Source organism: Chanodichthys erythropterus, chromosome 12, assembly GCF_024489055.1.
Source record: "Chanodichthys erythropterus isolate Z2021 chromosome 12, ASM2448905v1, whole genome shotgun sequence".
Lineage (NCBI taxonomy): Eukaryota > Metazoa > Chordata > Actinopteri > Cypriniformes > Xenocyprididae > Chanodichthys > Chanodichthys erythropterus.
The window spans coordinates 61409304-61427540 of NC_090232.1; the positions used below are offsets into that span (position 1 = coordinate 61409304).

At 38.2% G+C, this 18237-nt stretch overlaps 1 protein-coding gene and 1 pseudogene across 3 annotated transcripts; one reads left to right on the forward strand and one right to left on the reverse strand.

Annotated features, from left to right (window-relative positions):
• Nucleotides 1-42: 42 nt before the first annotated feature.
• Nucleotides 43-9594, reverse strand: proca (protein C (inactivator of coagulation factors Va and VIIIa), a). Of its 3 annotated transcripts, none has more exons than XM_067403196.1 (10): nucleotides 9497-9594; nucleotides 9165-9215; nucleotides 8899-8982; nucleotides 8333-8490; nucleotides 8229-8253; nucleotides 8039-8149; nucleotides 3313-3453; nucleotides 2899-3020; nucleotides 2625-2742; nucleotides 46-815 (listed from the first exon to the last, which is right to left on the reverse strand). In XM_067403196.1, the coding sequence occupies exons 3-10, from the start codon at nucleotides 8969-8971 to the stop codon at nucleotides 256-258; spliced, it is 1308 nt and encodes a 435-aa protein (XP_067259297.1). In that variant the 5' UTR covers nucleotides 8972-8982; nucleotides 9165-9215; nucleotides 9497-9594; the 3' UTR covers nucleotides 46-255. The 3 variants fall into 3 exon arrangements, with proteins under 3 accessions (XP_067259299.1, XP_067259297.1, XP_067259298.1); XM_067403197.1 differs by lacking the exon at nucleotides 9497-9594 and adding an exon at nucleotides 9342-9431; XM_067403198.1 differs by lacking the exons at nucleotides 2625-2742; nucleotides 2899-3020; nucleotides 9497-9594 and having other exon boundaries at nucleotides 43-815; nucleotides 9165-9330.
• A 5194-nt stretch (nucleotides 9595-14788) lies between these two features.
• Nucleotides 14789-16682, forward strand: LOC137032506 (complement C1q and tumor necrosis factor-related protein 9A-like; annotated as a pseudogene).
• The last annotated feature ends 1555 nt before the right edge of the window (nucleotides 16683-18237 follow it).

Consider the following 18237-nt stretch of genomic DNA (forward strand, 5'->3'; position numbering starts at 1 on the left):
AAAGTATGAGACTTGACAAGTGTATGTTCATTTTTTATCCACATTAAAACACAAAATGTGTAACATTTGTCTATGTAAACTCCTTATTTACTAAATGACAGCCTGATTTCCTTAAACATGCAGATAACAGGGAAATAAGAGCAGCTTTCATTTATGTGTTTATTAAATGTCAATCTCTATATCCGAATAACTATAGGGAGTACATTTTTTTTCTGATTTTCTATGATAGGCAGAACAGGGTAAAAAATAAGGGGTCTAAACTTTATCCCACCCCTGACGAACACTATTTATCCAATCCAAATAGCTGGACACTTTAGTGTAGATGCCAAGTTTATCTCTCTGCCCACAGCCTTCTCCCCAGGACACCAGGCCTACAAGGAACCATGTATCGTGAAACAGTGTCATCATTGGACCCCCACTGTCCCCCTCACAAGCATCTTTGATCTGTCCCAGCACTCCCCCACATAGCATGTTTTGAGTGAGGTTGTTCATCATATGCCTGGAACACTCGCTGTTGTCTATAATTGGAATTTCAATGAAGTTGAGAGTTGAACTGAAACGATGAGCGGTCTCATTGTCCTTCCCCCAGCCAGTGACGACCGTTATGGTACCGTTACGATGCAACATTCGTTCTGCCAGGTCCTGGCTAGGGAGGCATGCTGGAAGTATGTATGTGGAAAATTTGGCTGGTGCGGCCAAGCGCAACAGAGCTATGTCATTGTCCACTGTGAAAGGGTTGTATTGTGGGTGAGCAATAGGTTGTTTGACAGGAAGAGTCATCTCAGTTCCTTCAATCCTTAACCGGTCATAGTCACCTGGAGAGACAGCCATTCCACTTGGTTAAATGATGATTAATACAAATTTACAGCTAATAAAGTTTTTAATAATTCATATTAAAGTACTAACAACAATACAAGCTTCACATATCTGCTTTTAAACCCTGCAGAAAACTTACACCTTTTACCCCATTGCAAGTGTTTTACAGTAAACTCATTTCAACAGAGACCCTAAAGGGAAAAAATATGAGATGGGAGGAAAAATTATATTTCAAAGCTATTGCGTTCTCTCGAAAATGTTTTGCATTACCCCTAGAATCTTTGCTTTGACTCGCAAGCTATTTGCATTCCCCTGAGAAACTTTGCGTTTGCACCCCAAACCTTTTAAGTTCTTTGCAAGCAAACGCAGTTTCTCAGGGGTACACAAATGTTTTGTGAGGGAATGCAAAGGTTTTGCAAGCCAAAGCAAAGTTTCTTGGGGGGACGCAAACAGTTTGCAAGCTAACACAACGTTTCTCGGGGGACCGCAAAACTTTTGCAGGAGAACGTAAAAGCATATTTTTTGTTCCACATCTCATATTTATCCATCATCATGTCCCTTTAGGGCAGGGGTGTCCAAACTTGATCCTGGAGAGCCACTGTCCTGAAGAGTTTAGCTCCAATTTGCCTCAACACACCTGCCTGGAAGTTTCTAGTGTGCTATAAGACCTTGGCTGTGTCCGAAATCGCCCCTATACTCTTAAATAGGGCATTATTTGAGGGGACCGCCATTTGTGCTGTCCGAAACCATAGTTGACATTATCATTCGTAACCATAGTGGACGTTATTATGGACATATTCAATCTACAAACGATTTATAGACTTTTTTGGCATACACCCGCAAACTTCCCTAAGCACGTCCCTTGAGGGGAATCCCTGCCATGATTTTGAAGTGCATTCAACTTCGTCAAGCGGGCCAGGGATGTTTATTTGGACAGACCCTGAACCCCTCTTTTGACAGAGGGAGCAAGTCTACTCAATATGTAAATTTCAGGCAGATACATAGACCACAATGGAACATGATTGTGATGTCACAGCAGATCGTGCTTAATTTACACCCAGCCCACACAACTGTATGATATTGGAGTTATTTTTATATTTAACTACATAATATTTGTAGCTACCTCAAGCTGACTGTTATAGTTTATTGTAATGTTATCATTTTCATTTGTGATATACAGACAGACTCATAGAATGGTAGCCTACATAAAACAAATTCATAAAAAACTGGAAAAAAAAAGAAAAAAAATCAGCTCCTTTGCGGATTCCAAGTGATCAAAGGCTTAGTGTGTTCCATTTTATTGCAAGGGTTCTGCCAGTGGCACCCGTATAATGTAAGCAATAAGCAATGATGTACATCCGCGTGAATGAGATGGAGGTAAGTTAGTGAGGGAAGGGCATGAAAAATTGGACACAATCGCAGCAACACATTTAACAGCTAGAGAATATCCATAATACGCTGTGAGGGTTGTGCCTAATGAATTCCTGCATCATGTCAGAAGATAGTGCCCCTGTATCATCCATCTATCCACTTTCCAAGCCGCTGGTCCAATGTGGGTACAGCGTAATATACAGGTATAAATTCCTTTTATAGGTTTATACATGCTAGTTTCCATGACAGAGTAATGGAAGGTAATTTTTCACCTGACTTAGCAACTAAAATAGACCACGTTTTTCCACAACTCTTTGTCATGTCACATGCACTTCTTTGGCAAATTACTTCAATAATGCATCATCTAAAAAATGTTAATGTAATGGAGGATAAAAAGGCTTGAATTTGCAAGGAATACTTCAAAATGTGTCACATACCGAGTCTGACACTGAACCTTGTACTTGTCTCTAGGCAGTGAGCCGCAGTGAGAACCCAGTTTTCGTCAATCAGAACTCCACCACAGTGAAACTTGCCGTAATTGTTTAGTATAAGAGCCTGCAAAATACATACATTATTGTTTATATACTGAAGTACAAAAAGGCTCTGGCTGAGAATTGGTACAGTATAACATATGATATCTGTCAGAATTAGCTTTAATAAAACATTTGGCTCTATTACATTATACATAGATATTACTTGATTCAAAAATACCTGCCAGGGACTCTCTCCCTTTTTGCCAACTGTACCTCCTACAACCCATGGCTGTAAACCTACTAAAGGCTTATTAGTATAGGATGACTTTGCAATCCGAATCTGGCCACATGAAGCCTCATCTGTATATGACAAAATGCACATAGACCATAATTCATATAGCTTTTGAAGATAATTGTTTTCTTTCAAGGGTCAAAGAACTTGCTCAAGATGGGATTTTTCTTGAGATTTATCTTGGTCTGAGTACTTCCCAGTACTTGGGTATTTCTAATTACATCAATTAAAAGTCCACAAATGCAAAAGTACAATCTTGAGTACAAATGCAAATATCTAAGCATTCATTTGTGCAATGCGTATACAAAATCACCAGTGTCTATGTAGTTTATATTTGTGCATTTTGTTGCGGTAACTTACTTTTGGCAGTACATTTTCTAGAGTTGTCTTGAAGTTGGTATCCATTAATACAACTGCACGTGCGACCAAGACCATCGTCTCTCTCGTGGCATTCATGATCACAATCCCCATTGTTCACAGAGCAGTTAGTGGCTGTCCTGCCTGAGAACAAAACCACAGAACTGCTGTCAGGACATTTATCTCCATGACCTCAACACACTGTGACTCTGTGACTCAAGACGTCCACTATTTAATACCCCAAATCAGCTGTGACACAGCATATCAAAAAACACTGTCCAAGCAGACAAAAGGCAGTAAGGACAAAGGGATTCATTTGCACCAGTCAATTGTGGTTGACTACAGTATAACTCAAATATGAAATCAATCGAATTATTTATCGAATTTATCTATCATTATTTATCGGTATATGCTGCAACGTGTATATAAAGATACAACACACTTCAAAAGATTGAAAATCTGGAAATACAAATCAAATTTAATTCAAGACACTGTAGGAAAAACCATTGTTTTTTCCTGCACTGGTCAATTTTGAGATTTTGCTTCCATAACGTCTTCTTTCTGACTAGCAGATGGAAAATACACATTTAAGTGTTAATTTTTTTTATTCATTATTTATTTACATATTTATGCCTGTACTGTAGATTTTAATTACAGTGCATATCTTTCCTAAAACTGAGTTTTTTTCTCATGCACTGGGCCAGAAAACGTCTCGGGTTACAGATGTAACCCTGGTTCCCTGACTAGGGAACGAGACGCTGCAGTGGGAACCTTCTGCGTGATGTCGTCACTGAAGCACTCATGTATCTAACCAATCGCGTAGCGAGACGTCAGAGACGGGTGACGTCACGGACCAGGAAACTATAAAGCATACCCGGATGCAGAGCACGCTAGCTTCTGGATAAGTCTGAAACAAGTGCTCTCTTCTCTCACGGTGAAGTGACACACACTCGCGCGGGCGCCTCCTCTCTCTCACTCGTCTCATTCGCTCCGGTTCCTGCAGGTTTCGTGCTCACACCGAAAGCACGCGCACCACTGATCACGCGAATAAGCCACGCTTAGTCTCAAACAGAGTCACAATTACCAAAATGAGTGGCTTAATGCACTTAAAATATTAAATACATACAAAATTATGTCAAAATGCTCGTCTTGGCAATTATTCAGATAAACACAGTCAGTTTTGGATCGTTAAATAGCTAAGAGAACGCAACTCTTAAAGGGACAGCAGTCCAATATTCCTGCTGCTGTCTGACATGTTATTTAAAGAACAAAAGACAAAGAAAATCACTTTCTGCTCTTGACTGAATACGTTTTTAACTTTAATGGTAAGAATAAGTCTGTATTTAATATTTACAATAAAAAATACAGAAATTAAGGTAACCAACGTGGATGTGTTATTTTACATTTGATTACTTTAATTTCTGTAGTAATTCTTATCTAAGTAAAAACCTACTTAACCTGAAAAACTTAGTTTCATTGCTCTCTATTCTATTGCATTTATTTGCTGTTTGGAATTTTTTTATTTGTTCTTATTTTATTACTGAGTTTTACTTTTTTTATGAAAATAAAACTTTGTGTTGAAGAAAGTTCTTAGAAAGAAAATCAGAATCTGCAAAAATAGGTATCGGCAGATCACACTATTCGGAAATCGGAATCAGCCAAGAAAATTGAAATCAGCGCATGTCTAGTTCAAACAAAAGCCACAGCAGAACTTCAATTCATATCGATGTTTCTTGAACAAATCTGTGGCTGTGTAAAAACCATGAGAGTCAATGATTCAATTACCCTTTCAAAAATACATCCACTTGTGTCGTTACTGAATGAATGAATTGAATGACTCGATGACTCACTCATGAAGACAGTGACTTACCGCCACCTACTGGCAGTTTTAGTTCAATTTAAAAGTATCACACATTATAACATCATTGCTTATTTTTCTTTTGGACATTTTTAATTTAAAACATTGATTTATTTTATAAAGGTATTTATAGAGGTAAAAAAAAGCACTGTAATGCACAATCAGTTTAAAAGGGAAAATATTGTCCCTTAATGGAAAAGGTGTGATTGCAGCAGTCTAAGTGGAAGAGAAGGGGAATGCAGAAGAATGTTAAATGCCTCAGGGTGTACGCGACTGTAAAATGTTTGGGAACCACAGTTGTAGAGAATTTAAAAACGTAATAATGCAAAAAATAATAATGCAAAATTATTATTTTAGAATCTAAGATATGCTGTCTCTCACATCACATAAATTATCAATAGTTATGTAAGAAGGTCTTGAAGAGGATTCTTTTTTTTCTGTCTCTGTCTTGACTGTCTCATTTGGACTCGGACTTGACTTGGACTCGAACCTTTTGGACTTGGACTTGACTTGGACTTGAACCTCTTTGGACTCGGTCTTGACTTGGACTCGAACCTTTTGGACTTGGACTTGACTTGGACTCGACAAAGGTGGACTTGACTACAGCCCTAATAAATGCCATTTGTGCCACACATTATATTGATAAAGATCATCCAATATCCTCTTTATGTTTTAGAATAAATATATCAAAATATCCATAAAAACAAAATTGTATAAAATACTTCCGATAAAGGTTTTAGGATAGAGTTGATTCATTCATTTCCACTGGCCAGATAGTATTTTAATAGTTTTAAACAATTCAAATCAAATTTATGCAGTTTTGCTGATGAAGTGAACATATCTTTTATGAAGTTTATATGCTATTTTTAGTGGAAACAGATCAGACTACTTATTTATTGCAGTGTAAATACAATTGTCTGACTCGGCACGTCACTGACAAAGTATTTTAAAAAGAAAACATGCAAATCTTACCGTTTTCCTCAAAATATATCCTTCAAATGGTAATTGTTTGAAGATGACATGCAGCTGTGGCTGTACAGTAAGATATTATCTTTTGACCTATTCAAACTGGACAACGGACCGTTCGACCACCGAATCCAGCAGTGTCTTCCATAATATCTAAGTTAAGTGTGCATCACTGAGCATCATTCTCGGAAAAATATTTTGTCGTAACATCTGCAGTTTAGTTTAAAGAGGAATTATTGTGCTCCCAGCTCTCCTCGCTGTCATAAAACAGCGTGTCACTGGAAAAGTGATCGAAAGTAGCACATCTACTATCTCAATTCATATCACTTTGTCTCCAGAATGTGCGTATGCACGGCTCAAAGTTTGCTTAAAGGTGCGCACATTCTCCCGTTAAGTTTGTTTTTATAGATCACAACCTTTGCGCGGGAACTGGCGTACGCTTTATAAATGAGACCCCAGGTCACTACCTCCAGGAGCTCCTCATATGCTGGGGAAGAGGATGGTGGGTCCTCTTCCCCAGTCTCGACGCTCACCACATCAACCTCCTCGGAGGAAGAAAGATGAAGCACCGGTGCCTCTCTCTGGGGGGAAGAAACTGCTACGCGTGCTTCCGACGCCCAAGAAGAGACACTGGGGCTGGCGGGTAAAGGGCGAGATAAGGCTGGGCCCGTCTCAACCCCCTCCGCCAGCTCCATTTGCGAACCCCACGACAAAAGCTGGCGCTGCGCCTCAGCAGCAGCAGGACCCGACCCGCGAGGAACGCTCGCCGAGGCACCCTCCTCGAAGAGTGCCCGGCGAGATCTCAACACTCTGAGGGTTAATTTTTCGCAATGCACGCAAACAGCTCCCTCGAGAGCTGCCTGGGCATGCTCAACCCCCAGACAAACGACACACATGTCGTGTGTGTCCCCGTCCGGGATGTATCTAGGACAGGGATGCACACATTTCCTGTATCGTTTCTCTTCCGCCATTATATTTGTCTTAATAATATATATATTGTGTACTGCAGCTGTTGTCCTCAGACAAAGAATTTTTGTCTTTTTTAGATAATAAGGAGACAAACAACACCAAATAAGACAGACAAGATAACATAGAGTGCTTTGTTGAAAACACAGAAGCTAGCGTTCTCTGCATCCGGGTATGCTTTATAGTTTCCTGGTCCGTGATTTTACCCGTCTCTGACGTCTCGCTACGCGATTGGTTAGATACATGAGTGCTTCAGTGACGACATCACGCAGAAGTTTTCCCAATGCGTTACCATGCAGCGTCGACAGTTCCCACGAAAGGGAACTACAGTATAGCACTTACATGCCGAACTTACCAGTTGTATTCCTATCTATATTCAGAAGGATTTTACAGTATTTTTTCATATATCATTCACCTGATTTTTATAACATTTTATTCCTAAAATATGGTGATTTGTTCATTTATTTTATTTATTTATTAGATGTTGACAGTATTTTCTGTTTTAAGTTTTGATTTAAAAAAAAAAAATCCTCTCTGTAAAAACCTTCATCTCTAATATGTCAACCAAAACAAGAATTTGGAACCTGACTTGCAATGTTCAGATTTTTGTTCTGCAAATAATTTGATATTTAATTACACAATGCCTCATTTGCATATTTAACATTTCAGAAAACTTGTAATACAAAATATTTGTCTTAATGTACTTAATCAACCCGCAAATGGTGGTATGTGTTATTTATTTTTTTATTTTTTTTACCTTATTCAAAAAGGTTTAAGATTCTAACAAAGAAGCATGATTAATGAGATTAACAAAAAATGAGAAATATTTAGTCAATTTGATCAATACACTGATCAAATTATTTAAATGTAAATAGTAACATTTTAATGGACACAGACTTTTGAACATTTAAAATTTATTTAAGAAAGCAAGAGCCTCACGTAGATCACATCGTCTCCCTTCAAATCCAGAATTGCAGGTGCAGGAGTAATCCTGTAACAGATCCACACACTTTCCGTGAACACATGGATTCGAGTCACACTGGTTTCCATCTAAGGGTACAGAACACCTAATGAGTGCCACCAGTTATGATGCTCTAGAAAGCTATTCCACAACACAGACCCAACTAACCTTTATACGCTGTCCAGAATTCCAACTGCAAGACAAAAAGATTAGTTTGTGGATCATAATTTAAGGGGAAAAAATTAATACAGTTAAAAGCTGACATGACTAACCGTGGCCTCCCTCGTATTAAAGATTTCCCTTGCTTCTTCAAAATCACACAGTTCCTCCTTACACTCCCGCTCCAATGAAGGGGGCTTAATTTCCTCCATAAAAGTGTTGGCTCTTCTCGACCGCAGGAGCATGTGTGCTTTTGAGCTGCTAGAAAATACTGACCAAAACAGACACAGGGTTAACAGGCAGAGTACTCAGAGTGGGTTTCCAAATTACTTTTAAGCTTAATGCATGCTACAAAAGCATTTTATTGAATAGTTTAAAGATTAAAGAGGTAATTCACTATGAATTAATTGTGCCCACAGATAGCACCATTTATTTGCACAAATTACATATGCGTAATCAGGAAATGGCACAAACACAATGAGTATGCAATTTGCACAGCATCCTTCTACTACTGCAATCCACCTAATAATACTATAATCTACATCAGCTACATGTTCTAATGTGGCACAAATACTCAGAGAATTCCCCTAAATGTTTAAATTTTCAAAAGGTCACTAGCTTTCAACAAAATCATAAGAATAATACATAAGCTTTACAATAAGGGTTATTGACCTCATACCTGACTTGCAGAGAGCCCTTTCAGACCACATTACAACCAGTACTGAGATACAGAGGAAGAGGCTCCTCATCATGGCAACAGACCCTGTAAATAAAGCAAGACAGAAATCTCAAACTATACCTGAATATTGATCATCTGTTAGATTTGAACATTTTTAAACTACAATTTAAACTAATAATTTGGGTAGAGATATGTGGATGATTACTTACATTCAAAAGCAAGAAAGTTTGCTGTCTATAATACTAAGAGACAAAAATCATTCTTACCGTATTTCAAAATATGAACAGGGGTAGTTAGATGTAATCCTCAGATGAAAACTACATTGGAAAACACATGAATCAAAAACTTTGAAATGTCCAAGATTGAATTAGTCTCTGCCTTGTCTCTAATCCAACTGGACAGCACAGCACAGCCTTTGGCAAGTTAAATGAACTCCAACAAACCTTTCACTGAACAAATAATGGTGGCTGAGATCAATCTTATCAGGAATTTCATTTTGCGAGTTCATTAATGTCATCCACTAGTTAAACATAGTGAAAATTTATGGCTGCAAGACTTAACTAACCCTCAATAATTATTCAAAAAAAAGTGTACTTACATTTTGAACAATAAAAAATGAACAGGAATGGAGGATGTGGTGTTTGAAGTGTGTTAATGACTAACTGTATGTTTACTGAGAGTCCACAGTCTGAATGCTCCTGCACTCTCATCTGCTGTCTGTGTCCACATACAGCTAGCTACTCATGTACAGCATATGGTTTAATCACCAGAGAAATACATTTTTGGTTTATTTATTTATGATTGATTAAAGATCTAAATTTCACCTGGCATTTCTCTCTTTGTCACTGATATGATCTGTAATTATGCATTTTCAATTAATTATGAGCCTTAGCTTGATGATTAAATTGATTCTATAATGTTTTTATAACATTCAAGAATAAATAAAAATCCCATTTTAACATTGATCTATGTATTGTCAATAGGTATATAGCCTTCATTTTGATTAGCTAAAGCAATTAAATGGATCTTATTTCTCTCTCTCTCTCTCTCTCTCTCTCTCTCTCTCTCTCTCGCTAAAATGTAATACTCCATGGAATCTGCATACAATGTAGTTATACGATATTGATTGCGAAATAAAAGCGGCCAGCATACACCTCTTATTGGAAATATATAAACGAGTCTTAACATCACAATGGGACACACATGCATGCGGAAATGTATACATTGTATCTGTAATGCAGGGTGAACTCAAAAACAAAGGAGAACTGGATCCAATTGCAGTTATTTTATTAAACAGAGTAAAAATAACAAAACAAAACAAAGATAGGAACTAGAAAATCAGGGAAACAGAATGAGCACCCAAACAAAACACCCAAACACCCAAGCCCCACCTAAGAAGTGGATTACAGACTCTCCTCAACAAGCAAACACATAAGTCCAGGAGGGAGGTTGAGCAAGGATGGAACATGGGGAGGGATGGAGGGCCAGGAGAGTGTGGTGGTACTGGAGACATCAGAGAACCAGGGCAGAAGCGGCAGGTGGCCAGGGCAGAGCTAGCAGGGCAGGTGGGCACAAAGGCGAAGCTGACGGGACTGAAGACCACCTCAGTGGAGCAAGAGGCCACCATGGCACAGCAGTAGACCAACAGGGCGGAGTAGACAGAGCTGAACACTACCTGAAGACTAGAGTTGGTGACAACCACAGCAGATCAGATGGAACAGAAGAACACCAGGCAGAGAGCTCAGGGACGACCTCCGTGGTCATTCCAGGACAGACAGAGAATTCAGAAACAACCTCCGTGGTCATGCTAGAGCAGACCTCAAGAGGATCAGTAGCAATTCATGTCTTTGAGACATTAGCCTGGAGACTCTGCCATGGGGGATGTGAGACTGGAGACTCTGGTGTGGTGGCCATGATGGCTGGAGGCTCTGATGTGGCCGCCATGATGGCTGGAGACCTCAATAATATTCCTCCTCTGTAACTACAATAAAAACAGAGCAAGACTCAGCTGTAATGCTAAGTTGATGTAGAATTCTAATGTCCAACTAAGATAAGAATTGAGTTGAGTAGCTCAGATATTCAGATATTGTGATATGCAGTGTCATCAACAATATTTACGCTTGCACCAGAATCAATGATAATCTTCACTGGCACTCCTGCGATCTCCACTTGTGACTGAGGTTGTTGCGAATGTTGGATGTATGTATGACATATACATAGTATATATGACATATACATAGTCTTCATCTGAACTTCATGCTTCAAGGTGCGTTTTGTGTGCTGTATCATCTAGTATTCACTTTTTGTTTCACCTTTTAAAATTTGGGCTTTGCTGGATTTTGGTTATTGGTTGCATAGTGTGTTGATATGCAGCATTTTTAAAAATGATTCAGCTTTCCCCATCCTTTACAGGTTTTTCCTTTTGCAGGACAGTTTTTCTGACCTCCATCATGTGGAAAATGTCCTCTACAATTGTTGCATGTCATGCTTTCAAACATTGTCTTTGATTTAAAATTTCTCTGCTTGTCTCTGTTCAAAGTTTTCTTATTTATTGCATGTGTTATGAATGATTTGGATGATTTTGCATGCATCTCTTCTATGCCAGCTGCTTGTTTGTCTGCCGTTTCTTGAGCTCTTCCTGCACCTAGCAATTGTTGAAGTGTCATTGTGCCATCTCGCGGAGGTGCAATGAACTACAGCTTAGAATTATTTGTAACTTAATTTCTTTGCGTATCAAAAATGTCGAAAACCTTGGGTCCCGCGTGATGTAGTAAGAGTACTCTTTTCTGCTTGTCCTCCTCGACACTGAATGCTTGTAGATAGTTATCGAATTGACTTTGACATTTTTTCTATCGTGAGCTGACTGAGCTGGGTTCAGAGTGAAAATCGAACAGGAAAATGTGGGAGAGTCGTCATCACGCAATCAGCAGTTTTTTGTTTTGTTTGAGCGTGGCTAACTCATACTTTTAGTCTTTTAAATCCGTTCATCACTCGTTGCCAAGTTGTAGTGTCTTTCTGCTTAATGAAAGAAAGATTGCACAGACATGAATCAGATGATGTCCAGAAAACATGGAACAGGAGTTGTAGGCGAACACTACAGGTAGGACCTCTGGGACCACCAGACTTAGATGAGCTGGGACCACCGGGATGCTGGCTGCTCACATCGATATCAGCGTTGGGTTCACCACACTGGATGCCAGTCTTGAATGGCTTGGAATAGCCTTTGTTGCTTTGAGTGTGAGGAATGTGATGGCTGGAAACTCTAGCATGGGGGACATGATGGCAGAAGATTCTGGCGTGGCGGCCATAATGGGTGGAGACCCTGGCGTGACTGCATTCCTCACCACAATAAAAGCAGAGCCACTGCTAAGTTGATGTAGAATTCTAAAGTCTATTTAGGAGTGGCTCAAAAAAAAAAAAAAATCATGAGAGGATCACCTCTATTTTGGCCAAATGAACCAATTGGATAATATCAATCACATAGTCCTCTATGCAGTGATCTACTTGAAAGAGACACATAATCCTCACTGTTGGGTCCACCGCAACCCCAGGAGGAACTGTAGTAAACAATAGTAAACCACCAGATTGGAGACCACCTGACTCTGGACCCCCAGATTTGGATGCACTGAGACCACTGGGTTAAGGACCATTGGGCTTGAATGCGCTGAGAACAATGGACTTGGGAGCACTGAGAGCACGGGACTTTGATTTTCTGTTTGATTTCCATCTTATGTGTTTGGGCCACACACACGTCCACAGCTCCTTCAGAGGTAGCGTCGTCTGCTACAGCTCCTCCCAAAGTGGTGGTGTCTGCTCGTAAATCCTCAGTCTATAAGGTAACGGCCAAGAAAAACTACAAAACATGGCACAGAAAAACTTAAAGTCCACACAAGACCAGGGGAACACAAGACAGGAATCAAGTATCAAGCAGGTTTAATAATTATACACTGCAACAATAATATCTATGATATCTGTATTCCTATTTACTGTTCAAGTATCCTGTTGCTGTGAAATATAACTCAGTTTAATGAGTTGCTGTAAAATCTCATTAATAATAATGTAGAGCTTTATTTATATATATAAAAAAAGATCCACATGATTCACCAACAAAACCTATGGAATGTCTTGCTAGTGAAGCAATGGAAGGATTTTTAAGATGGTTAAAAATATAATTTTGCTGGATAAAAAGTTTCAGTAGACTGAATAAAACCAGCACACTGGTACAGTATCTCATGCTGGGGATATGATCAAATCAATTTTATAGCTCTTTATCCTTATTGTTTGACAGCAATTGTTTCCTTTGTTTCTATTTTTATTTTTACTGAAGAATTGTAATAGAAACTTTGATAAGAAAAGGTTAATATAATATATACAGTTAATAAAACATGATTGAGCAAAAAAGTTTCTTTAAATAAGCAAATTAGTACCTTAGACGTTCACTTACACAGAAACATGCCACTGTGGGTGTGGAAATTAGGGCACATAATAGGGTTAGCCATTTACATTGTGATGTTCTTCTTTTTGTTAAGACTTTGTACTAGTGGCTATAGTTTCTAGTGTACTGTTGGAGTCATAATGAGTTGTATGAATGAAGCAGACTCAGGTTGCATGAATATGTGGAAAAATGAGCTGTAGCCTTACAATTTTCTTTGTATTAACCAGTTGATGCTAAAAGATAAAAGTGGTGTGATTTGTCTGTTGGAGAAAGCAAATTCTTGGTGTTTTCTTTGTCTGAACATGTGAGAATGAGTTTGTATGTCCTAACGTTAACGTGTTCTGTAGAGGCTGATGTCAAGGCATGATGAGCTAAAGTTAGTCTCACTCACATATTGAATCACTACAAAGTGAACAATAATTAATTTTCCTTATTCCTTAGTGTCAAGAATATTAAGTAAAAATCAACTTTTATTAATCAACTAAAATGTATTGACACTAATGAGAAATGTGATTTAAACTTATTCAGTTACTATACATGTTTTTGTGGCATCCATTAGACTGTTGCAATACTAAAAATGATCATCAGACTTGTGAGGGAAACTGGGAGTACTTTCACACAACCATCTTAAAGTCATATCTGAATTAGGACAAAAAATGCAGTCTTGCAATGCCAGTCTTTTCAAAAGGATTTTGTTTTCATTCTGAAGCATCTTATCTTAACATCAGCCAGCTCCTTTTAGGAACAAGGAAGAGATGAAAACAATGAGTTAGGCTTTTGTTGGTTCACTGTTATTTTGATGATCATATTCCAGACGAGTTGTCAGTCACTAATAAGGTCATTTTTCATGCAGGAGCCCCATACTATGTTAGGTATAATGTGATATTATATCCAGCCCTTCTGCTTTGTTTGCAGGCTTATTGGGAGTCAGGTTCTCAAAGACTGTTGTTTGGTCACCACTTATAAATTGATCACTGCTTTAGTTGCACTGTTCAGTCCACAAGTGCTTCACCCAGATGATGGGTCAAGACTTCTTCCAAATTGTAAGTATATTTGATTGTTGCACAAAATGAATCGTGACAATATTGCTTTATGTTGTTGTGTTTATTTTTCACTTAAAAAAAATGGATAGAAGTGATTTTAGAAGTGCTGTTAGCTTGATAGACAAAAGGTGTAACTGGCATTTAAATAATGTATTAAAATAAATAAAAAATATTTAAAAAATGAATAAGATATACAGAATATGAATAATTTGACAATAACAATTTTACACCCAATGATCTAAATGGATCAATAGATTATTATAAATATCTAGCCTCACGTTTTCCACATTGCTTATGTCTGCATATGCTTTCAAGAGTAACAGCTGCTCAGTTGTGATATCCGTCAATTATTTTTTCTCAGATGATAAGAATAATTGCAGGAGCCCTGGTTTCATTAGCCCTCCCATCTGGGATGACTATCGACCGAAGTTGGTTCCTAGTACCTCCACCCCCTGGCTCTCCTGATAGTCCCATTCCTCCTGATGACTACTTTGAAGACTCTGATACACATAACAACCACATACCTATGTATGCCTATGATAATTATCCTTTAGCAAAAGGAAGCAATCCCATAGCCAGAGGAGGTCAGATGATGCAAAACGATGACTCATTAAATGGATACCCCATGCTACCAATCCCGCCTGATAGCGGGATTGGTATTCCCATTCTACCGAAACCTCCGTCTGGGAACAAAACTCAAGGATCTCGTACTGTGCCTTTGGGACAAAAACCTGACCTTTTGTACTGTGACATGCTCCTTGAGGCACCAGTTCCTCCACCTGCAGATCAAACACCCTGGTTTTGTGTTTGCTCACATTGTAAAGGGGGTCCCAGTGGTCCAAAGGGGGACAAAGGAATGCCAGGTTAATAATTTCAACCAATTCTCAGACACCCCCATTGTGTACGTATAATACCACAGTTATTGCAGAGTAGATTATTTATTTCCTTGTCTTAGATCTTCCTGGTAGTCCAGGAATAAGAGGCTTGCCAGGATTTCAAGGTCGCCAAGGATTTAATGGTCATCAGGGACCAAAGGGTAAATACAGTGACTTTACTTATATTCTCAAGACCCCTTTAACTAACTGCTACTGATACAATCTACTTAATATAGTCACTCAGTGATCTTAGTACTTGAGTACAAAACATACTGGAGTGTTTACATTTGATAAGAGGAGCATTGCCTATCATGCATCCTTCTTTTTTTCCCGCGAAAGGCCAAATGGGTGATATTAGTGAAAAAGGAGATCTGGGTCCATTTGGCTTTAAAGGACTCAAAGGACAGAGAGGCCCCAAGGGTAAGTTAATTAACATTTGAATTATTTTAATAAAATTAAAAAATAAATAAATACGATTACCAACTTACTCAACATTCTGTGCCAGGTGATAAAGGGGACAGCAGTGTGGATGGAAATCCAGGACAGCAGGGCTTACCTGGTGAGTCAGGGCAGTGTCCAGCAATTTGTTACTCAATCCAGGGACCTCCAGGAAAACTTGGCCATCCTGGTATGACAGGGGGAAGGGGACTTCCAGGGTTGGGAGGAAGTCCGGGGTCAAAGGGCCAGAAAGGGGATTTGGGGGATTATGGTGCAAATGGAGCACCAGGTTTAAATGGCCAGAAAGGAGATCAGGGAGAAACGGGTGAGTGTCACTGCAAAGATGGGGTAGACGGTACAAATGGAATGATCGGAATTCCAGGACTAAAAGGTAGTAAAGGGGACACTAGCCAACAAGGTGCAACAGGGGTAAATGGACACCAGGGACAAAAAGGGGATCCTGGGGTAATGGGTGCTCCTGGCCCTTGCTCTCTACCAATTCAGTCTGCTTTTTTAGCGGCACTAAGCAGCAGTTATCCACGGCCAAATTTGCCTATTCCTTTCACTAATGTTTTTTACAACAGAGAATTTAATTTTGACCCGTTTAGAGGCATCTACAGGGCTTCCATCAATGGTACCTATGTCATTAACTACCACTTGGTTGTCTTCGGTAAACTGCTCAAAGTGGGGCTCTTCCACAACTTCAAACCTATCGTCAAAAGTACAGGGTCAATAGATCTTGGAACAACTTCTCAACAGGTGGTCCTGCATCTTACAATGGGTGATTAAGTTTGGCTACAGGTGAGAGATATCGATTCCAATGGTATGTATTCCAATAGTGAGTGCAGCAGTACCTTCTCTGGCTTCCTGCTCTACCCAGACAACTGTGATATGCCAATGTCACGTAATTTACCAGAACCTATAAGCGGAATATACAGCTGGAGTGAACTAGAAGAACCTACTACCACTCGTGCCCCAGATGTCCATCCTTGATGTGACCTCCCTAGCATATTTGGTAAATTCTAAGTAAATTGAATATAGTAGGAGTAATAATAATAATAAATATTTGGACAGTCAGATATGTAGTCCTTAAGTAAAGCTTTTGAAAGGTAAGCTTTTTAAAGTAATGCACATATCACGTTATATTAAATGGATACTACATTTGTGCAGTATCGGTGAACATTATAATTCTATTCAAATATGTGTGTTATGGGGGTATTGCCTGTGCTACCTCACGTTTTCAACATATCATTACAGAAAAAAATATGTATTTCCTTTTGTGCAAGTGTAAACTGTCTCCTGTTGACCTGCTCATGCAATGCTAATACTGTTGAATTATGTCTGCTGAAATGACAGCATAACATATGCAAATTTTGTAAGCATGCATTAACAGATGCATCTTTTTAATTAACTTTATACGTATGATGTATAATTAAAATTATTTAATTAATATAATATAATAATTAAAATTCATCTCTATGAAGAGACGGTGCCAACTCCTGCGAAGACCTCAGAAGATGCACCATGCACATTCCCAAATTTTTATATATCCTAATTATTGTTGATTGTATTTCATTTTTCCAGGAGCTCATTGCTTCTACCTTAAAGTTAAATGCTAACAGTATTTGTAAATTAATTGCACAAATTATTACATTATTTGCTAACTGCATTCTTCTAATATTGTAATTTTGACATGCATTCTCTGTAAAGCTGCTTTGAAACGATATGTATTGTGAAAAGCACTTTACAAATAAATGTGAATTGAATTGAATTGAAAATTATAACTATAAGTAAAACTATTTACAACTATAAGTTATGATTTTTTTTACATAATGCATGAGTGAGAGAGGATTAAAGCCCAATGCTTAATTAACTTTATCTGAAAGATAGAGAGTAACAAATAAATGTTCTAGATGAGCTGCTCAGCTGCAGTTGATTGAAGCTAATAGAAGAATGTGTTCAATAGGGGTACAAAAAGTCATTGTAAACAACAGTAAGCAAGCTAACTGCTGTTAAAATAATATATTAACAGATTAATCCTTGGATCATTGTGCATAGAGAAGATAAAGATATTTGTGATTTTATTTGGAACAGTCAGTTGACAATCAACTTTATCTGAGAAACGATGATATTACATCTCATTATTGAGATTAATACAAAAAAGTATTCAGTTATTTTGTTCTGCATTGAACTTTATTGAACATCTGTTTTCAATAACTATGGATAAAATACATTTGTCCTTGCACCTTGCCTGTAGTGTGTAATGTTGAAATTCATATGGATGTACTTGGAAAAAAGAACCAGTTACAGAAATTGAATTTGTATGAACACTGTTATTTTATAAAAAATAAATAAATAAAAAAAATGATGTCCAAACCTTTGTGGTGTTTGTACAATAGAACATTCAGCTACAGTACAACATTTTATTATAATACTATATTTTATAACAATACATTTACTTACAACAGCATGTTGCTTTATTTCACAAAGTGTGTTACAACTAAAAACACATCTAAGACTTTACTAGTTTTACTTTTTATAAACTATT

Bases quoted from the DNA above. Each gene is read 5' to 3' on its own strand.
- proca (XM_067403196.1), bottom strand. From the start codon at position 8,971: ATGATGAGGAGCCTCTTCCTCTGTATCTCAGTACTGGTTGTAATGTGG. The intron at 8,150-8,228 runs GTTAGTTGGGTC...CTGTACCCTTAG, and splicing joins ATTCTGGACAGCGTATAAAG to ATGGAAACCAGTGTGACTCG. The intron at 2,743-2,898 runs GTATTTTTGAAT...TGTATTTTGCAG, and splicing joins AGGGAGAGAGTCCCTGGCAG to GCTCTTATACTAAACAATTA.